Source organism: Colossoma macropomum, unplaced genomic scaffold, assembly GCF_904425465.1.
Source record: "Colossoma macropomum unplaced genomic scaffold, Colossoma_macropomum, whole genome shotgun sequence".
Classification (NCBI taxonomy): Eukaryota; Metazoa; Chordata; class Actinopteri; order Characiformes; family Serrasalmidae; genus Colossoma; species Colossoma macropomum.
The window spans coordinates 4,090,417-4,108,301 of NW_023494788.1; the positions used below are offsets into that span (position 1 = coordinate 4,090,417).

At 40.5% G+C, this 17,885-nt stretch overlaps 1 protein-coding gene across 1 annotated transcript in view; it reads right to left on the reverse strand.

Moving 5' to 3' along the window:
• Positions 1-17,885, reverse strand: part of nav2b (neuron navigator 2b) — a 122,588-nt gene that overhangs the window by 28,448 nt on the left and 76,255 nt on the right. The window contains exons 12-16 of the mRNA XM_036568094.1: positions 16,984-17,113; positions 13,248-13,542; positions 10,973-11,642; positions 5,811-6,161; positions 1,159-1,319 (exon numbers count right to left, since the gene is read on the reverse strand). Of these exons, the coding sequence (XP_036423987.1) occupies positions 1,159-1,319; positions 5,811-6,161; positions 10,973-11,642; positions 13,248-13,542; positions 16,984-17,113 (1,607 nt within the window). The remainder of the gene's footprint in view (positions 1-1,158; positions 1,320-5,810; positions 6,162-10,972; positions 11,643-13,247; positions 13,543-16,983; positions 17,114-17,885) is intronic.

Here is a 17,885-nt window from a genome sequence, read left to right on the forward strand (position 1 = left end):
ATGGAGTATGGATGTAAATGATTTACTGATTTACCATTAACTGATGAATAAACAATTGCTTAACCAGTGCTATCAGTTATTTTAATTTCCAAGAAACAACAGTTCCTATTTGAATAAGTGGGTGTATCAGTTGCGGCAACTGGTCCCACTAGACAAGCCTACTAAAAATACACAAGCGGTAAGATAATACAGTTTTGTCCATGATCTCTGAGAGAATGTGTGATGCAGTGCGGTGTGAACAAATCACACATGGGTGTGCAAAGTAATAGACAAGGCCGTGGATGGAGGAGGCCTTAGAGATCTACTGGTACACTGAGACAAAGCCAGCTACGGTCACGGTATTTATTTCGGTTTGAACTTGGGCTAGTAATGAGTCATGAACATAATGTTAGAACTTTATATAGTTCTAGAATATAGAACCTTTAGTAGCCTGTCACTGTATATCCCAGCCCTGTTTTTCTGTTTTTTGGTGAAATATTCATAAAATATTAAAGCGTCAGCCTTTAGGTTTAAGCAAAATTGGGTTCTTCTGTAAGGTATGTTTAATTTTGTTTCGGCATTTTTGTTGGTCATGCACTTCACATACAAGCTTAGGTCTTGCCCCACCTATCAGTACTATGTTCCGTGGTCCATAAAAGGAACACTTTTTCTAATATCCTGGTGCATAAACACAGAATTCAGGTCATATGTGCACTTACAAGTGTTGGATATCGAGTATTTAATAATAGCTTAGAACACAGGCGTCAGGCTCCAGTCCTCGTGGGCCAAAACACTGCAGACTTCAGCACTCTGCCTCATTAAAAACTCTCATTCAGCTCTTCAGCTAATTAGCAAGGTCTCTGAATTCAGAGCGTTAGATGAGCGTAAACGCTAATCTCTGCAGAACTTTGGCCTGGAAGGTCCCCGGTTTGACATGCCTGGCTTAGAACGTGGCTCAGACAATCAGATTCAGAACCTGAAACTATCTATTTTATAACTGATATTTTGATAGGTCGCATCTTTGATTTTAGGTCTACCGGGATAATCGCTGACAAATGATGGTCAGTTACCGGTGAAAAGAGTTTGCCAAAGTTTACATCTTTAATACAGACAACTGGGATCATACCAACATGTTTATGTGTGCTGGCATGTTTCGTGGTCAGCTCTGTGTGTGTATACCAGTAGTGGTGAAGTTGAAGCGTGTTGCGGAGGGTGAGCTGAGTGTGGAGGCAGGAGAAAAGGGGGGGGATACTCCAGAATCCTGAAGTCCACCAGCAGAATGAGAGCGCAGCCAATCACGTGCATCCTCACTGCCCCGCCCATGTGGCAGGTGGGCATACCTGTAGAAAGGCAATGCACTCATTGGATGGGAAAGGTACAGAAAAGCCTTTCTGTCTTTCACATCCAAGAACAAATACAAACGCAAACACTGACTTACTGACAACAAGGACACCTCAATACAACTCGCACAGCATGCACAAGCATGTCAGCAGCACGTTTCCTCTGATACGCAACACTGGATTTGTCAATGCAGCTTTCTTGACAACCCTACTTTAGAACCATGGTACTGCAACACACACAGTTCACTGCAACACACACTTCATCATCAACAAAAACAAGGGACGGATTCACGCAAACGTTCTTAAGAAAAAAACTTGCAAACGTTCTTAAGATAAACAGTAAGAAGTTCATAAGGATGTTCTTAAATGCAATTCTCGAAAAAACTTAAGAAGTTCTCAAATATTCTCTCAAGATAATCTTAATTATTTTCTTTATTGTTTTCTGATGTATGCTACGTTGCATTTTACCATGTACCATAAATGAGGCGAGATACAGTTTGAATTTGTATTGACTGTTATTATAGTTATTTAGTTCAATACGCTCAGAGGAGCAAAATGGAGTAAAACATCAAACCAAGTGTTTAAAAAAAAAATGGCAAACAAGAACTACAGGTTATAGAGGAAGAAACAGCCAACAGGAAAAAATACTCCTTGGAAAATACAATAATTATGGGTTGATGGCAGAAAGTGAGAGACGAGGATGGGCAGGACTAGATAAACTGATAAATTTAAATGCTCACCTTGTCAACTCTAGGACAAGTGTGAGGCTATAATTAGGTTAAGACAACATTTAAGAACATAATATTTCCAAGAATGCCACTTGTTCTTGAAATCATTCTTAAGAAAACAGTTCCGAAAAGACGATAAGACAATTCCTAATAAGTTATTTGCAGAACAGCATTTTATCAAACAAAACAAACAAACATTTATTTATATAGCACTTTTCAAAGTCAACAATATAAACAAATAACCTATTACCAAAGACAGTACAGCTTCATCCACAAACACCACAGAGAACATTAGCTGTGTCCAGCATCAAAGGCTAAGGCATACAGATAAGTCTTAAGCCTTTTTTTAAACATCTCCTTAGACTCAGCAAGTCTAATGTCTAAGGGCAGAGTATTCCAGAGCTTAGGAGCATATCGCTGTTGTTGGAAGAAAACCTTGTATCTCCATTTGTGACGTTTTTCACTTTTTGACATAATTTGAAAATGCCTCTTGCCCTTTACATTGTGTGTAAATTTCATGATGAATGGACTTTAAGAAGCGACCCAAAATGACTTGGAAAACATTATGGTTCCATCTGACTTACATTAAAAGTAAAGTAGGTTTTTTTCTGTTCCTGTAAAGTTACCATTTTGGAGGTACAAGGTTTTCTTCCGACAACAGCGATATGCTGAAAAAGTCTCCCCTTCCATTATCGCTTTGTTCTAGGGACACTAAAAGCCCTTGTGTTTGAATATGGCACTAATAGCTCAGAGATATATTCCGTAACTTTTTTCTCTTAAGAATGAAGTTAAGAAAAAACACACATTTAAGAAGATTTTCTTTTTTAATACGTTTGCGTGAATCCGGCCCCAGATTTCTAAATGTTGGCACAAACTGCACGACTGGTTACCTTTAGCACCCAAAAACCCATTAAAGTCAATGAAAAAAATTCTTAGATTTTTTATTTTGCTTGTGCCAACAAATTTCCTTTTGAGCAAGTAAAGATATGAATAGGACTGTATTTCACACTTCAGTGGCCTTTTACTGATACTCTGATAAACAAATCAATAATATGCATTCTCAACGTGAAGTGAACTGCGTTCTGAACGTGTGTGCATGCTCACTTACCCAGAAACTATCAGAGTGCAACACTAAAGGGAGCATGGAGCTTCTTTTATATACATACCCACTACTCTGGGAGCAGAGTTTAAAGAGTTAAAGGGGACAAACACAAAATCTCAAAATGTAATGCCAGCAAGGCGTTAACTTTGATAGGGTACATGAAATTTGGTACAGACATAAAACACGATCAACACAAAAAAGCTAGTCTGACTGCACACAGACACCTTTACCTGTCCTGTCTCCGTGGCAATGTGTTGTGGCTGAATTTGGGGCTAATAGCAGGGGAAGAGACAGGGCTTTTGGGGGGGGCAGGTGTTGTAGGGGCAGACACAACAAGAGGTAAAAGGATGTTAGATAAAGAAAAAAAATAAAAGGAGGAGATAACGACAGAATAAGAGAGGAAAAGAGAGGAAAAGAGATTGTGAGTGGTGATATAAACTGTACTTTAATCTTGCCAACACCTGAAAGAATCATTAGCATTCAGCACAAAGCAGCACGGCCCACTACAGACCACACGTTGTCCCAGGCCATGCTGCTGCATGTGAAGACCAAACAACGATAGATTAAAGAGGCTAACTCAGAAAACTGAAGAGAAAAAGGATCAAAAGGCTGATAGGGGTCCATTATGTCCATTAAGAGATCAAAGTTTATATTGTACATAAGTCATCAGATTACTTTTTCAGTTCATAGAACTTAATGAATTCTTCAGAAACATTTATGAAAAACGTCCACTTTGAGCCTCACACTGCAAAAAATAGTATCTTGTCCAGTAAAATGATCTTAAAATTAGTCAATAAATCGAATATTTCTTCTGTTGAGATTGCTGTAGGCTTAATTTAAGATTAAGTTTTTTATTTCTAGACATTTTTTACTTGTTTTGAGTGATTTTATTAAGTAAAATTATCTAACTGTATTACCGTATAATTATCTGCCAGTATAGTGAGATAATTTTACTTAATAAAATTCCGTAAAATCAGTAAATAATGTCTAGAAATTAGCTAATTAATCTTATAATAAGAGCACAACCATCTAAAAATGGGAAATATTAGATATATCGACTAGATTTAAGATCATTTCACTTGACAAGAAGCCATTTTTTTGCAGTGCGTGTCATAGCGTCTTCCCCAGCAGAAAAATAAATCATACATTTCCATCAGCAACATACTGCCCATCAAATAGACAGGGACAGGGATTTTTTTCTTTTAAATAAGCCGACTTTGTTGGTTTGCAAAATATGAACATACACAGAAAAGAGTTTAAATCTTGACATTTTTCTTTGCAAAAAGATCCAAGGCCATGTATTTTATCCCCTTATTGCAGGGGTCGGCATCAAGCGGCTCTTTTACTGCCCTGTTGTGGCTCCACAGCTGAATTAGATTTGTAGGTAAAAATGAAATAATCCTCCTTTGCAGTAAAATAAAGCTCTACTGATCGTTCAACACAGTTTAACGATAACTGGTCTTAAACACTGGAGTTAATGTAGAACTGCTAATTCACCCTTAAACCCTGAAGGTTGGTGCACATTCTGCTGGTCACCATAGCAACGCAGACAACATGCAGAAAATCTGGCCTAGCTAGTATCTAACGAAAAGGCAAAGAGAAAGATTTAAGATGAATATTAATAATTTGGGGCGGCACAGTGGCGCAGTGGGTAGCGCTGTCGCCTCACAGCAAGAAGGGCCTGGGTTCGATTCCCGGCCGGGTGACCAGGGTCCTTTCTGTGTGGAGTTTGCCTGTTCTCCCCGTGTCTGTGTGGGTTTCCTCCGGGTACTCCGGTTTCCTCCCACAGTCCAAAAGCATGCAGTCAGGCTGATTGGACACGCTAAATTGCCCCTAGGTGTGTGTGAATGTGTATGTCTGTCTGTCTGCCCTGCGATGGACTGGCGACCTGTCCAGGGTGTATCCTGCCTTCCGCCCAATGACAGCTGGGATAGGCTCCAGCACCCCACCGCGACCCAGAAGGATAAGTGGTTTAGATGATGGATGGATGGACTAATAATATGGAGACGAATAGACTTATTTGCATTTATAATCACTCCAGCTGGTTTCCTGACACGTTTAATCTGCAATGAGAAACTGACAAACACTAAAAAGTTGCAAAGCTGAAGTCGTTCGCCAGCTTCTTGTTACAGCCAAGATGGACATAAAATGTTGTGGCTCCAAAGGTGGTTTTATTTTTTGAAAGGACAACAAGGATCTTCTTAGCATTTGGGTTGCCGACCCCTGCCTTATTATAATGTCAGAATTCATCAGCATCAGAGTTTAAACCTGAATCCTTTGTGCCAAATATGTTTTAATATGAACTTTTAACAATAGTACAGAAAATAAAACTGTCAAATCATTATTTAGGCGAGACTTGCTGTTCATACCAAAGGCGACACTTTGATGAACATGAAGGCGAGTGCTAAAGCTAAATATAACCAAAGGAGTATAGTGAAAATCTTAATTGAAAGTGAAAAGCTATAGAAGGCAAGGTAGGTATCCCCAAGCTTTTGATGTGTAACGTACACCGTATTAGTCACAACAAACTGTGTGCTATAATATTATCTTCTACCACAACTAATTCTATTTAAGTTCTTTTTCTGAAGCCACAACCTATTGATGAACAGCCTTTTTCAAATTTCAAGCCAATGTATCCTCTTTCATCGCTTGGAGGCTCACCTCTCTGAAAGGCCTGTCCGGATGCTGCCAGTGCGGCTGAGACAGGAAGACGGAACCTCTTCTTTTCCCATGGACACATCTACAGATTCTGAGCTGGTGCAGCAGGAGCTGTCTCTGCCTCCCCAGGTTGAGAAGGCTGACCCGGGGCTGGAGGCCAAAGAGGACAAGGACTGGTCCAGGTTTTCCCCACGTAGGAGACCGCTGCTGCCTCCACTAACAGCTGCTGAGCTCCCAATAGTGCTGCCCTGCTGGACCGAAGCAGCATGAGGGTTGGAGATGATGGTGGAATTCTTCATGTTCTCTGAGGTGGTCACAGGGGCCTGCTTGGTGCCTGGTTTACCTCCAAATAGTCTTCATGTGATGGAGGAGAGTAGAAGAGAAGCACAATGGATTACAAAGAGGTGTTAGCAAACTAAATTTATAGTTTTAGCATTAATAACAATGAAAACATCAAGTAATTTCCAGTTATTGATGGGGTAAGCATGTTCTCACTTCCTTCTCCTGTAAGGTCAGCAATATGAAAATACAAGGTTTTGTTCCAAAAAGCAATGATATAATAAAAATAATAATAATAATAATAATTTACAGAGCACTTTTCATGCTGGTGACAGCTCAAATAGCTCTACAGACAGTTGACAAAGCTTAACAGTAATACAAGAAATTATAAGAAAATCATATAAGAACTTTAAAATCTATCCTGAATGATACAAGCAGCCAGTGCAGTTCTTTCAAAGCGGGAGCGATCTGATCTCTCTGTTTTGTCTTCGTTAGGATTCACGCTGCCAAATTTTGCATGAGCTGTAAGGGACGTATTGTTTTCTTAGGAAGTCCAGTAAGAAGATCATTACAGTGATCAACTCTGCTTGTAACAAATGCATGAACAAGTTTCTCTGCGTCACTCTGAGATAGATAAGGCTGAACTTTAGTGATATTTCTCAAATGATAAAAAGCTACTTTAGCTGTGTTTACATGCGAGCTCAGATCAGTCTAAGATCACACCCAGGTTTCCTACTTCAGGTTTGGTATATGATGCTAAAGAACCAAGTTTCTTAAAAAGCAGCTTTCTCTAAGTTTTTGTACCAACGATCAGTATTTCCGTTTTTTCGTGAATTAATTGTAGGAAATTTTGCGACATCCACTGAGAAATATCTGACACACAGCTGGTCTGTTTGTCTACAGAGTCTTGATCATCAGAAGGAATGGAAATGTATAACTGGGTGTCATCAGCATAGCTGATACTAAGACTATGATGATACTAGGTATTGCAACATGACTATAATAACTTAAGAGTTAAACTAAGTGTCAACAGCCACTCAAATCTGAGTTGGTGAAAGTACAACATCAAAATGGGCTGGTAAAATGTAATAAGTGGGATTAGAGTAGATATACACCCCAAATGTCTTCCTAGTTCTTTATATAAACACTACCTACAGCACACAACCCTCGTTCATCACAAAGTCAGGCGTGAGATAAGAGAGACGACGTTCTGAGATAACAACAGAGGTGCTCGCTTTTTCTCATTACTCCATGGGTCACACAGCCGATAGTTAGTGATAACGGTCTCTAATTAGTGATAATATCTCTAGTCTGGCTCAGTGCCAATACGCACACTGGGCCCTTACTCTTAGCCCCTCCACACAGACCTAACAAATATAACAAGATTTGACTTTAGGTTGGCGTGATTGGTAATCACTTGGCTTTGGTAAATTCACAGCAGTTCATTTGGATTCATTTTGCCTGGCATTTGTTTGATCTGATCAGTCTTTCATCTGTTTCATTTAGTGTAATAGTTTAGTGGTGTTGGGCTATAGCACTGGCAACTTTAAGGATCTGTGATCTCATGAGACTTTAAAGTCTTTGGACCAAAGCAACTGACGTCAAACCACTAAGTAAGAAATGTGGTTCTTTCTGAACATGCTCCAACGCCACAGCAGAATGCTGCAGAACTCTTGGTGTGATTCACGTACAAAACTGCTTTATGTTTATCGAATGAGCCATTATGAAAGGTTCCGTTTAATAAAGAGTTGCTAAAAGATCTGATATAAACTGGTGAATAGCACTAATCAGGAGCCCTAAGGGCACCAGCATCGGACAGTTTACTGTTTCAGTTGTTTTAATACGCATTACAAAGCTTATCAACTGTTGAAGGCCTTTTGAACTCAATCAAGTGTGATTTAGGAAAGAATATGATGAACTGTGTGGCACCTCGATCCTTCAGAACTGCATTAGGACAATTCTTATTAACCAGTGGGTAAAATGCAAATAAAACAGAAAGCAATGATTTATAAATCAACTTCTACCTGTTTTTTTTTAACAAAAACAGTGTAAAGACAAGATATTTAATGTTTTATCTTATCAACTTCACTGTTTTTTGTAAATATACATACATTCTAAAAGTGATGCCTGCAGCACATTACAAAAAGGTCAGGACAGGAGCGATTTAAGACTAGGAATGTTGTGAAATGTTTAAGAAAGATCTTAAACGGGTGCTACAATCATGGTTAAGTATAAAAGGAGCATGCAAGAAAGGTTGAGTCCTTATGAGTGAGAATGGGTCGAGCTCACCACTTTGTCAAAAATGCATCACCAACAACAGAACAGGTTCCTCAGCCAAGGATTGCAAGGATTTCAGGTATTTCACCTTCTACAGTGCCTAATAACATCATATAATTCAGGAAATCCAGAGAAACCTCTGTGCATAAAGGAAAAGGCCAAAAACACAACTGAATATCTGTGATCTTTGACCTCTCAGATGGCACTGCATTAAAAAAGACATTTTTCTGTGATGGATATCATCGTGTGGGCTCAAGAATACTTTGACAAACTGTTGTCAATAAACACAGTCATTGCTGCCTCCAGAAATGTGAGTTAAGATCATACTACACACAGTGAAGTCATATATTAGCAATGTCTAGAAACACTGCCCACTTCTCTGGGCCTGAGCTCATCTAAAATGGACTGATGCACAGTGGAAATATGTATCGCGGTCTGATGAGTGGATCTTCCAGATTGTTCATGGAAATAATGGACATTGTCTTCTCTGACCCAAAAAAGAAAACCAATGTACAGTTTAAAAGCCAGGGTCTGTCATCATATGGGGAGGTATTAGTGGGTAGCTTGCACATCTGTGAAAGCAACATTAACGCTGAACACATCTTGGAGCAACATAAGGTGCCTTCTAGACAACGTCTTTTTCAGGGACTCCCCCCATGCTTATTTCAACATGACAAGAACATGCCACAATCTGTACGTGCTACAACAGCATCTCCCATAAAAATGTGTTGCATTATTAAGCTCTGTCTAACAGAAGAGTGGCAAAAATTCCGCTTTAAAAACTGGATCAGTTGGTGTCGTCAGTCCCCAAACGATTATTAAGCGCTGTTAAAAGGAAAAGTGATGTAACACAGTGATAAACGGGCTCCCAACCCAACTTTTTTGGAACATGTTGCTGGCATCAAATTTGGAAAATGAACATATTTACAAATATTATAAATATTATAAAGACAATAACATTCATAAGGTAAAACCACATTTTATGTTTCTGTACATTTTTCAATTTAATACAGGTCAAACAGGATTTACTTATCACTGCTTTCTGTTTTTATTAGCATTGATTAGCTATGTTACATTAGTTATCTTGGGTCGAATAGCGTTGGAGTGGAGAAGAGTGGGTTTCGTTCCATGTCAGAAAAGCATTTCTGTTCAGCTGTAAGTAAAGTACATTTCATAGTTTTGATCCTATGTTTCTGAGCCAAAGCTGAGTATCCTCTAATGCTAGGTATAAACTGTGTGATTTAGAAATCTTTTTAGACTGTCTATGGACAATTATCAATAAAGCTGTTTAATTCCAAATAACACGCTGCACATCCAAGTACTGAGCAAACATGCTGAGAAACTGTGACACCTTTCATAGCTAACTTGTGATGTACGCAGTGATGTACACGGTAGGACAATGTGATCTCTCAACAGCCTATTTTGCCAAGACAATTTTCAAAAAACAACATATTAATGTTTATATATCACAATTCTATTCAGAAACCCTTTAAAATCTTAGACTAATTTTATACTAATAATTATTATTCAGTAACTACAGGGACTTTAAAGCAAACTGGCTGAGCTATTCTTAGGTAATAGAAGTGTGTAACAAAACTTTGGCCCCCTGGTAGGCCCTGGCCATTTTGGGGTTAAAAAGATTAAACTCACATGTATGGACTTTAGTACTTCATGTGTCGACTTTTTTGCCTCCATTTTGCTAGCCTACGTGTGTCCATCTGTATTGTGGAAGTTGTGATTGTGTTTGTATGTGCTTTAAAACAGGCTAAAATTGTTCAATGTGTGCCTGGTGGGAATGCGCCAAGTTGGAATGTTTAAAGTGACTGCGTCTTCACGCCCAACTGCCATGGCATTAGCAACACTTCACTGTGCGAGCAGACCCTCTTTAATTTCCAGATTGAGTCATTTGTTCATTAATGACTTACGTCACATGGTATCAAGCAGTATCAGATGCTGTTATCGAGGATTTTTTTACGAGCCCGAGTGCAAGTAAATGAGCAAGGTATTGGGGCGATACCAGCATCAATAACGATACATCAAATGTAGCCTGTGCAGTTAGTTACTGTACAGTAAGTTACTGTAGATTTTAAACCAAAAATTTATAGAAAAATGCCATATTTATTTTTTTTTAATGTTTATTGTTTAATGTTTATAACATATTTTCACTTAGAAAATCAACAAAATATGTAATGCCCTGGAATACAGTTTTAACTGTCTGTACTCTGCAGTGCAGATAGTTCCTCCAGTCACATTTGTGTATTCAGTGTACTTTTAAAAGCAATTCTAAATGGTATCACAGTAATCAAACTAAGTCAAATGCATAAATCAAAATTGGGATTTTTTGATCCACTGAATCGGTTCCTAAAGAACTATAATTAATCAAAATCTTCAGAGATTTACACTTGTTTAGAAGTGATGCTCCATTGCGTTCCAAAAGTTTTCCTTACACTCCAAAGTAGTACAAGTCTGGAGAGAGACCTTCTTATTTTCATTTCTTTCTATTCTCAGGTAAATACCTGTGAGTGAATATACAAACTTCCCCTTTAGGTGTGTCTCTATTACGAGTTACAGGAGGAGGTGGATCAGCACTCTGGTTAAAGCAGTCTCACCTGCGTAAAGTAGGGGATGACATATCCGGGTACTTCCCTCCCACTTGTCTACCAGGCTGGCACTGCCCAGCCATGCCCATCTGACTGCTGCCACTGGCTTTGTGTGCCAGCCCTGATGCCAAGCTCTCCGTGTCTGACAGCACACCCTTCTCCCGGTCCGTCTGGTTGGAGGTGCCCGTCGGGGATCGGACTGAGCTGCGGGTCTTTGGGTTGGGCAGAGTGGCAGTACCCTTGCTGATAAGGCTAGCATCAATACCTGCGGCTGTGGCGCGACTGGTACCGCGGGCTGTGCCCACGCTGCTGCTGGCACGACTAGGCCTGGGTAGACTCCGGTACTGGAGGGTGTTCCGAGCACTAGGAAGAACGTATCCGTCATCTATACTGGTCTGCCGACCAATTAGACGAGTTCCAGTGAAACCTGAGGACTTGGGGAGTTTCCCTAGAGTAGCAGAGCCACTAGTTATTGTGACACCGCTGGCGGTTACTGTGGCAGTGCCGCTGGAGGTCTTCTTAAAGCCAAAAGTGTTAGTGGGAGCACGAGCAGTGGAGCTGGAGGGTGGCTTCTTGCCCTCATCAGTAGATATCAGTCGTTCAGAGGGGGAGCGCGGGAGGCCGTTGGGCCGTGGAGAGAAGCGACCTTTCTCCGACACTTTGGCGTCGTCTGTTTTGCCTGCAAGGAGATAAAGGCCAAGAGCTATCAGCCGTCAGGCGAGACCCCCCCTTTCCACAGCCCTGAATACAGTAGCATGAGCACAGTCGGTACATGCCCTAACCCACAGACCTTACACTCCACTGACACTGAAAAATGTACTGTACATAAGCTTAAACCGCCAAACGTTAGACAATATAAGGATTACAGAATCTGATCAGATGCATATCACTGCAGACACCTCCTTACTTTACTCCAAGCAAGCAACCGAACAAAAAAATGAGACTTGTAATTGCTTGGTGGTCTCTCAGCAAACCCCTAGTCTATTTCTTGCCTGGACTAAATAGTCAGTGATTATAATTTACAATTCTAATATATGTCAAGGAAATCAACTCCCAGGTCAAACGTCTTCAAATCCAAACTCTGAATCCACTTTCCAGTCCTGCATTTTGTAAACTGAACTGCTCATGTAACTGTTTGGCCACCTAGTGACATACCTTCCACACGTGTAAGCTCTTTAGTAAAGGAAACGGTTCTATATGGAACCATCAACACTCGAAGAACCCTCTGCATGATTAAAGCGTCCTTTGCATGGTGAAAGAGTTCTTCAGATTGATGATGAACGTGCTGTAGTAGTTCTATATAGATCCTTTTTGAAAAAGGGTTCTATATAGCATCAAAAAGGGTTCTTCTATTGTTACAGGTTACACTCTTTAAAAAGATGGTTCTTCAAGGGTTCTTTAGTAAAGAAAATGGTTCTATATTGTACAGTGAGCACACAAAGAACCCTGTGCATGACTAAGGTTTCTTTGCATCGTGAAAGCGTTCTTCAGATTAATGGAGAATGTGTTGTATATGGTCGTAATAGATCCTTTTTGAAAAGGGTTCTATACAGCACCAAAAGGGTTCTTTTTTTGTTATAGGCTACATCCTTCAAAAAAGGTGGTTCTTCAGGGGATCTTTAGTAAACAAACAAAGAACGCTCTGCATGATTAAAGGGTTCTTTGCATCATGAAGGCGTTCTTCAGATTGATGAAGAATGTGCTGTAGTAGTTCTATATAGAACCTTTTTGAAAAGGGTTCTATATAGCACCAAAAAGTGCTTTTCTATTGTTACAATGTGAAGCTTGCAACCTTTTGGTGCTATATAGAACCCTTTTCAAAGGGTTTGGAACCATCTACAGCACATTCTCAATCAATCTGAAGAAACACTTAATGATGCAAAGAACGCTTTGATCATGCAAAGGGCTCTTTGAGTGTTTATGGTTCCACATAGAACCATTTTCTTTATTAAAGGACTCTTGAAAACCATAATTTTTAGGAGTGCAGTCATTACAAAATCACAAGACTGGAAGTTGGATTCAAGATGTCGATTTAACATCTTTATCGTTTGGCCCATATATGGGTCTGGAATTCAACTGCTCACTCTCATAATTACAAAACCTATATTACTTCTGTAGTTACAGAATAGTTCATAGAAGTTACTGAATAAGTCTTAAAATTAAGAGCTAAATGTTCCAAGGGTTCGAGAGGCAAACAGTGCAATGTGTAGGGCAATGTGGAGACACAATTAGAATTAAACAATGGTTTTCACTATAATTTTGCTCTGTTTTCATTATTACGTACCATTAGCAAGAGCTTTCAGTGAGCTGCAGTTAGTTGGGGTTGGAGCCTTAGTCCGTGGACAGGTGAAGCCCACCTGGGCAGTCATGCCCCGCCTCCAGGAGCCCGTCTGAGATATGGTGGAGGTTTTACGACTTGTTAAACCATGTTCTGATTCCTCACTGAAATCTGTCGGACTGCACCACTTGGTGTCCATCTTGATGCCAGGGTCTGAGCAGCCGTCTGGACGCCTGAGGTCGTCGCTAGTCCAGACAGCACTTCGCTCGACAGCTGAGCGCTTCTCTGCATCCGTCTGGAGCTGGTTGATAACAAAGAACAAGACATTACTTTAGTGATCTTAACTCTGCTCCCTACGCCAGCTATCCTAGGAAAACTTCTCACCCAAACAGCCAACTGAACAAAGGTTTAAAGCTCAGTTGGCTGGAGGTGAGGGACTGATTCACTGCATCAGCATATGTTAGATATGAGTCATAGACCATGAAAAACTCCCTGCAAATGCCTTATTATGTTCCAAACTGGATATTAGGAATGATGGCTAATTTGCACCCCATATATAGCAACAAGATCACTGCCATTGTGGATTCAGATGATATGGGGCAAAGCTGGGGCTCCTGGGCTCCTTACATGGCTCCCCAAATAAACAGTGCTGCTAAATCCCAGCACTTTTTCAGACCAAGCCAAGATTACATCATCCTGCTTCAGAGAAGGTCATTGTTCAACTGCTACTGAAAATACTCATAAAACATCATTGCCAGGGAAAGAATTTTAATGGCCTCCAGTTGTTATCAGGCCAAATCCAAAACACTGTTATCTCAACACTCATCCAATAAATCCAAAGTCTGGTTGGGTGGGAGGAACGAGGGAATGCAAAAGGCTGAAAGCCTCGCAGAGATAATTAAAAAGAAATGTGGTAAAGGAAAGAAGCGAACAAACAAACAAACAAAAATGAGTGGTAGGGAGGCGGAGAGTGATAGAGAGGCCAAAGGTGTGAGATATGCAGGGTTTCTGCGCTCGTGGCAGTGAAGGATGACAGATTTTTGGCTTGAGCTTCAGCTATTTTGGCTCATGACTTTATTCCAGTGTTGGAGTTTTAAATCATATTCTGGCACAAGGAGAAACATCTGGGCCCTTGGTGTTGTCAGGAATATCAAAACAAATGAAACATGGAGATGCCTGCCTCCTCTCTGTTTTATGAGCGGAGAAGCTATGAATTATTGGCATTTTTGTTTCTGGGTCAGGGCTATACGCTAACAGACGACTATATGGTAACAGATGCATTGTACCGGGAGCAGAAGCTTATCATAGTCAAACAGATATGCAGACCAGTTGTTGAAGATAATGTTTAAGTTCTTTCTGTCAAATCAGGGTCAAGTGATTGCGAGTCAGGCACATGTTGCTAACTGGTCTGCTAAACATATGGGCTTGCCACTTCAATTGGAAATGATTCAGTGTTTTCACTTAAAAAAGTAAGTAACCTGGTTGCCTTAAAGTTTTGAGTTCACTGAAATAGTGAACAGAATGTAACACTTATTATTGTTCTGTTAACTTACTATTAAAAGTTCAATGAACTCAAAATTTTAAGGCAACCTTGTTGCTTATTGTTTTAAGTTAAAACATTAAATCATTTTCACAGTGCTGAGTAGAAATTAATAGACTCAAACAGAAACTGAACACAGACACACTGTGCTTGGCTGCACACTGACCCATTCGTCCAGCATTTGCTGACCTGCCTAGAGCACATAAAGAAGGTGGGTGAGCCAGTTAGCTGAATAATGCTAACAAAGGAAGGCCAGGGTAGAGCAGACACAGCCACTGATAAGAGCCCACCAACGTTTAATCTAATGAGCTGCACCACAGCCCTGCTGAGCCACCACCAGAACAGCACTGGGCAGATCAAAGCCTGGTTCAGAATATATGTAATTACAAACAGATCAGTGCAGATCAAATTAAGTGACTTTTAAAAAGATTATACAGAAAACAAGGAGATTTCTTGCCAAGAAAATCACGACCATTAAATCACTGTTTTTAATGATCAATCCATGCTGTTTAAAGCCTGTCTTAGGAAAAAATTGGGAGCACATGATTCTAATGAAACTCTTAGCAGAAAGGAAGAAAAAGAATTGAGGCACTTGAGGACCCCAATAAGTCCACGTTTGTGATGTATTCTAGTGCAAACGCTGTTGATGTGGCTCAGGTGCAGTGAAAGCTGGAAAAAAAACATGGACTAGCTGCTGTTCCTCCAGGAGCCGCTTCTCTAGAGGGACTGATTCAAACGTTCCTTTTAAATTTCTCCTAAAGTGGTCTGAAAATAATACAGAACAGTAACATGAGACTTTTAGGTGCTAATATAACACTGATTAACTTACTCAGGTATGAGGGACTTTAAGCATCAACAGCTGTAAAGACAGCTATGGTGACTGGATAAAAAACTAGTATTTTGTACATGTGTGAATTTGACTCGCTGCTTCCTGCCGCCACAGCCTGTTCATCTACTATGGCCAAAATACCGCTCTGAAGCAATGATAATTTTCCATTTTTCCTGCGCATTATATCAGAATCTTAGACCGGATAATGACACCATCCTTGAATGAATTCAGAATTACATCCTTAAAATGAACTGATTTACCCATTTTTCTGAGGACGTGTCATCTGCTCATAACATTAGAAGAGATAAAGAGTGAATACAGTTAGCCTACTTTGACATGCCCTTGATTACGTTTATAAGCACTTAGTTAGTTAGTTTGTTTTCTTAGTCATCATAAATTGACCAACACTCTGCCTTTGCCAACATGTTAGGGATACTGCTTAGCGTCTGTCACACATCCACCCGGCTCTGACATCTGTAAAGACTCCATTTCCCAGAACTCTCTGGGTGATCACGTGACCCATGAACTTCTACGTACCACCAATCAACGCTCCAGTTCATTCGAGTACGTGACTGAATTGCCCTTGAGCAAGGCACCTAACCCCCAACTGCTCCCCGGGCGCCGTGAATAGGGCTGCCCACCGCTCCGGGCGAGTGTGCTCACTGCCCCCTAGTGTGTACGCTCACTAGTGTGTATGTGGTGTTTCACTGCACGGATGGGTTAAATGTGGAGGTGAAATTTCCCTGTTGTGGGACTAATAAGTGTTACTTAATCGAATACTAACCTGTTGCACCTGTGATGTATGTCATACGACTAGCTGTAGTTTAGTATATTAGCCCAGGCAGAGGCATAGAATAATTGTGAGTATTGCTGCTCTCCATAGAGCTGCTGAGCGTTTCTGTCTGTATATTACCTTCTGTGTTTGTTGTCCGTGTTTTTGGACTTTCTGACTTTGCCCTTTTGGATCTGGTTGCCTGATATTGTTTGTTATGTTTACCTTTTTCTGCATTCTGGCCTTTTTGGATTTGACCACCGCCTGTCTTTTCACTACAAGTATTGAAAAAAGCCCTTTTCAAGTAAAGCCTCATTTCTTATTTTCACCACAAGTGTCTGGCTGGTTCTGTTCCATTGTCTTTAATTTTTAAAAGTAGAATTTGTTTGATTTCTACAGTGACAGCATTAATGTAGATGCATTTCCAGTCACTGTTGCCATGCCTACAGCTATTGATGATCACAATCCCCAGGGAAAGGTACACTAAGCCTAATAACAAAGTGCTCATTACACGGTTGAGGTGTAAATGATAACATAGTGCATCTCTCTGTGTTGGTGGACTGAGCAGTTCTGGTCCAGTACCAGCTGTCCATTCACTTACCTGCTCCTCTATGTCCCTGCGTGGAGCAGAAGGGGTGTTGACGTAGGAGTTGAGAGACGAGCTGGTGTTGAGCTCATCTGCGTCCAGAGCGTCGCTGACCCCACTGCTGACTGAACTGCTATCGTCCCAGCTGAGCAAAAGAGAAAGAAAAAAGAATTAAAAATGCACTGACACTAAAATGACTGATGACTGTATGTAGTAACAAAACAACATGCTGCAGTACTATAGAATGCAACATGGACAGGTAATATGAGCAGCATATGCATATCCCACATGCGAAATATTACATATTTGATTAAACTGAAGAGCAAAGCCAAGAAAAAGGAAAAGATAATCATACCGTAGTCTTTCTACTGTGCTAAAGAGAAACAAAGCCTTGCATTCTTCTCATATTTGTGACGTTAGACATGTCTCCATACTTCTCAAAACTTTTAATTAGCTCACTGCCTCTCTTTCAGCCTGCACCGCTTTTGCTGGCCTGCTTTACCACAAGGTTCAACCAGGCAAAACCCTTCAGGCTGTTCAAGCAAAGACTGCAGCTCCGGTCACACAGAACAGATGCCGGTTCTGTTCCATATGAAAAGCTATATTTATACAGACAGGAAGAACAGAATGGCTGACATTCAAGAGTAGAAATCCTTTGTCTGTACCAAAGGCAGAACATAGAGTAAAACGGACACCACCTCAGAGACAGGCTGTAAAAGGTGTCAGTGTAAAAGAACAGCTTCACATGTTAGCACTAGCTGGTTATGCGTGCACCGAAGCAGCTAATCAACACGGTTTCTAGCTCTTGCTAGGATAAGCAAAAAGCTAGGCTGGTGCTAGCTTACTGTCAACACCTTTGCTAGCTACTAATCTTCCCCATTGCTCACAGCCATTCCAGCAAAATGTGTGGAGACTCT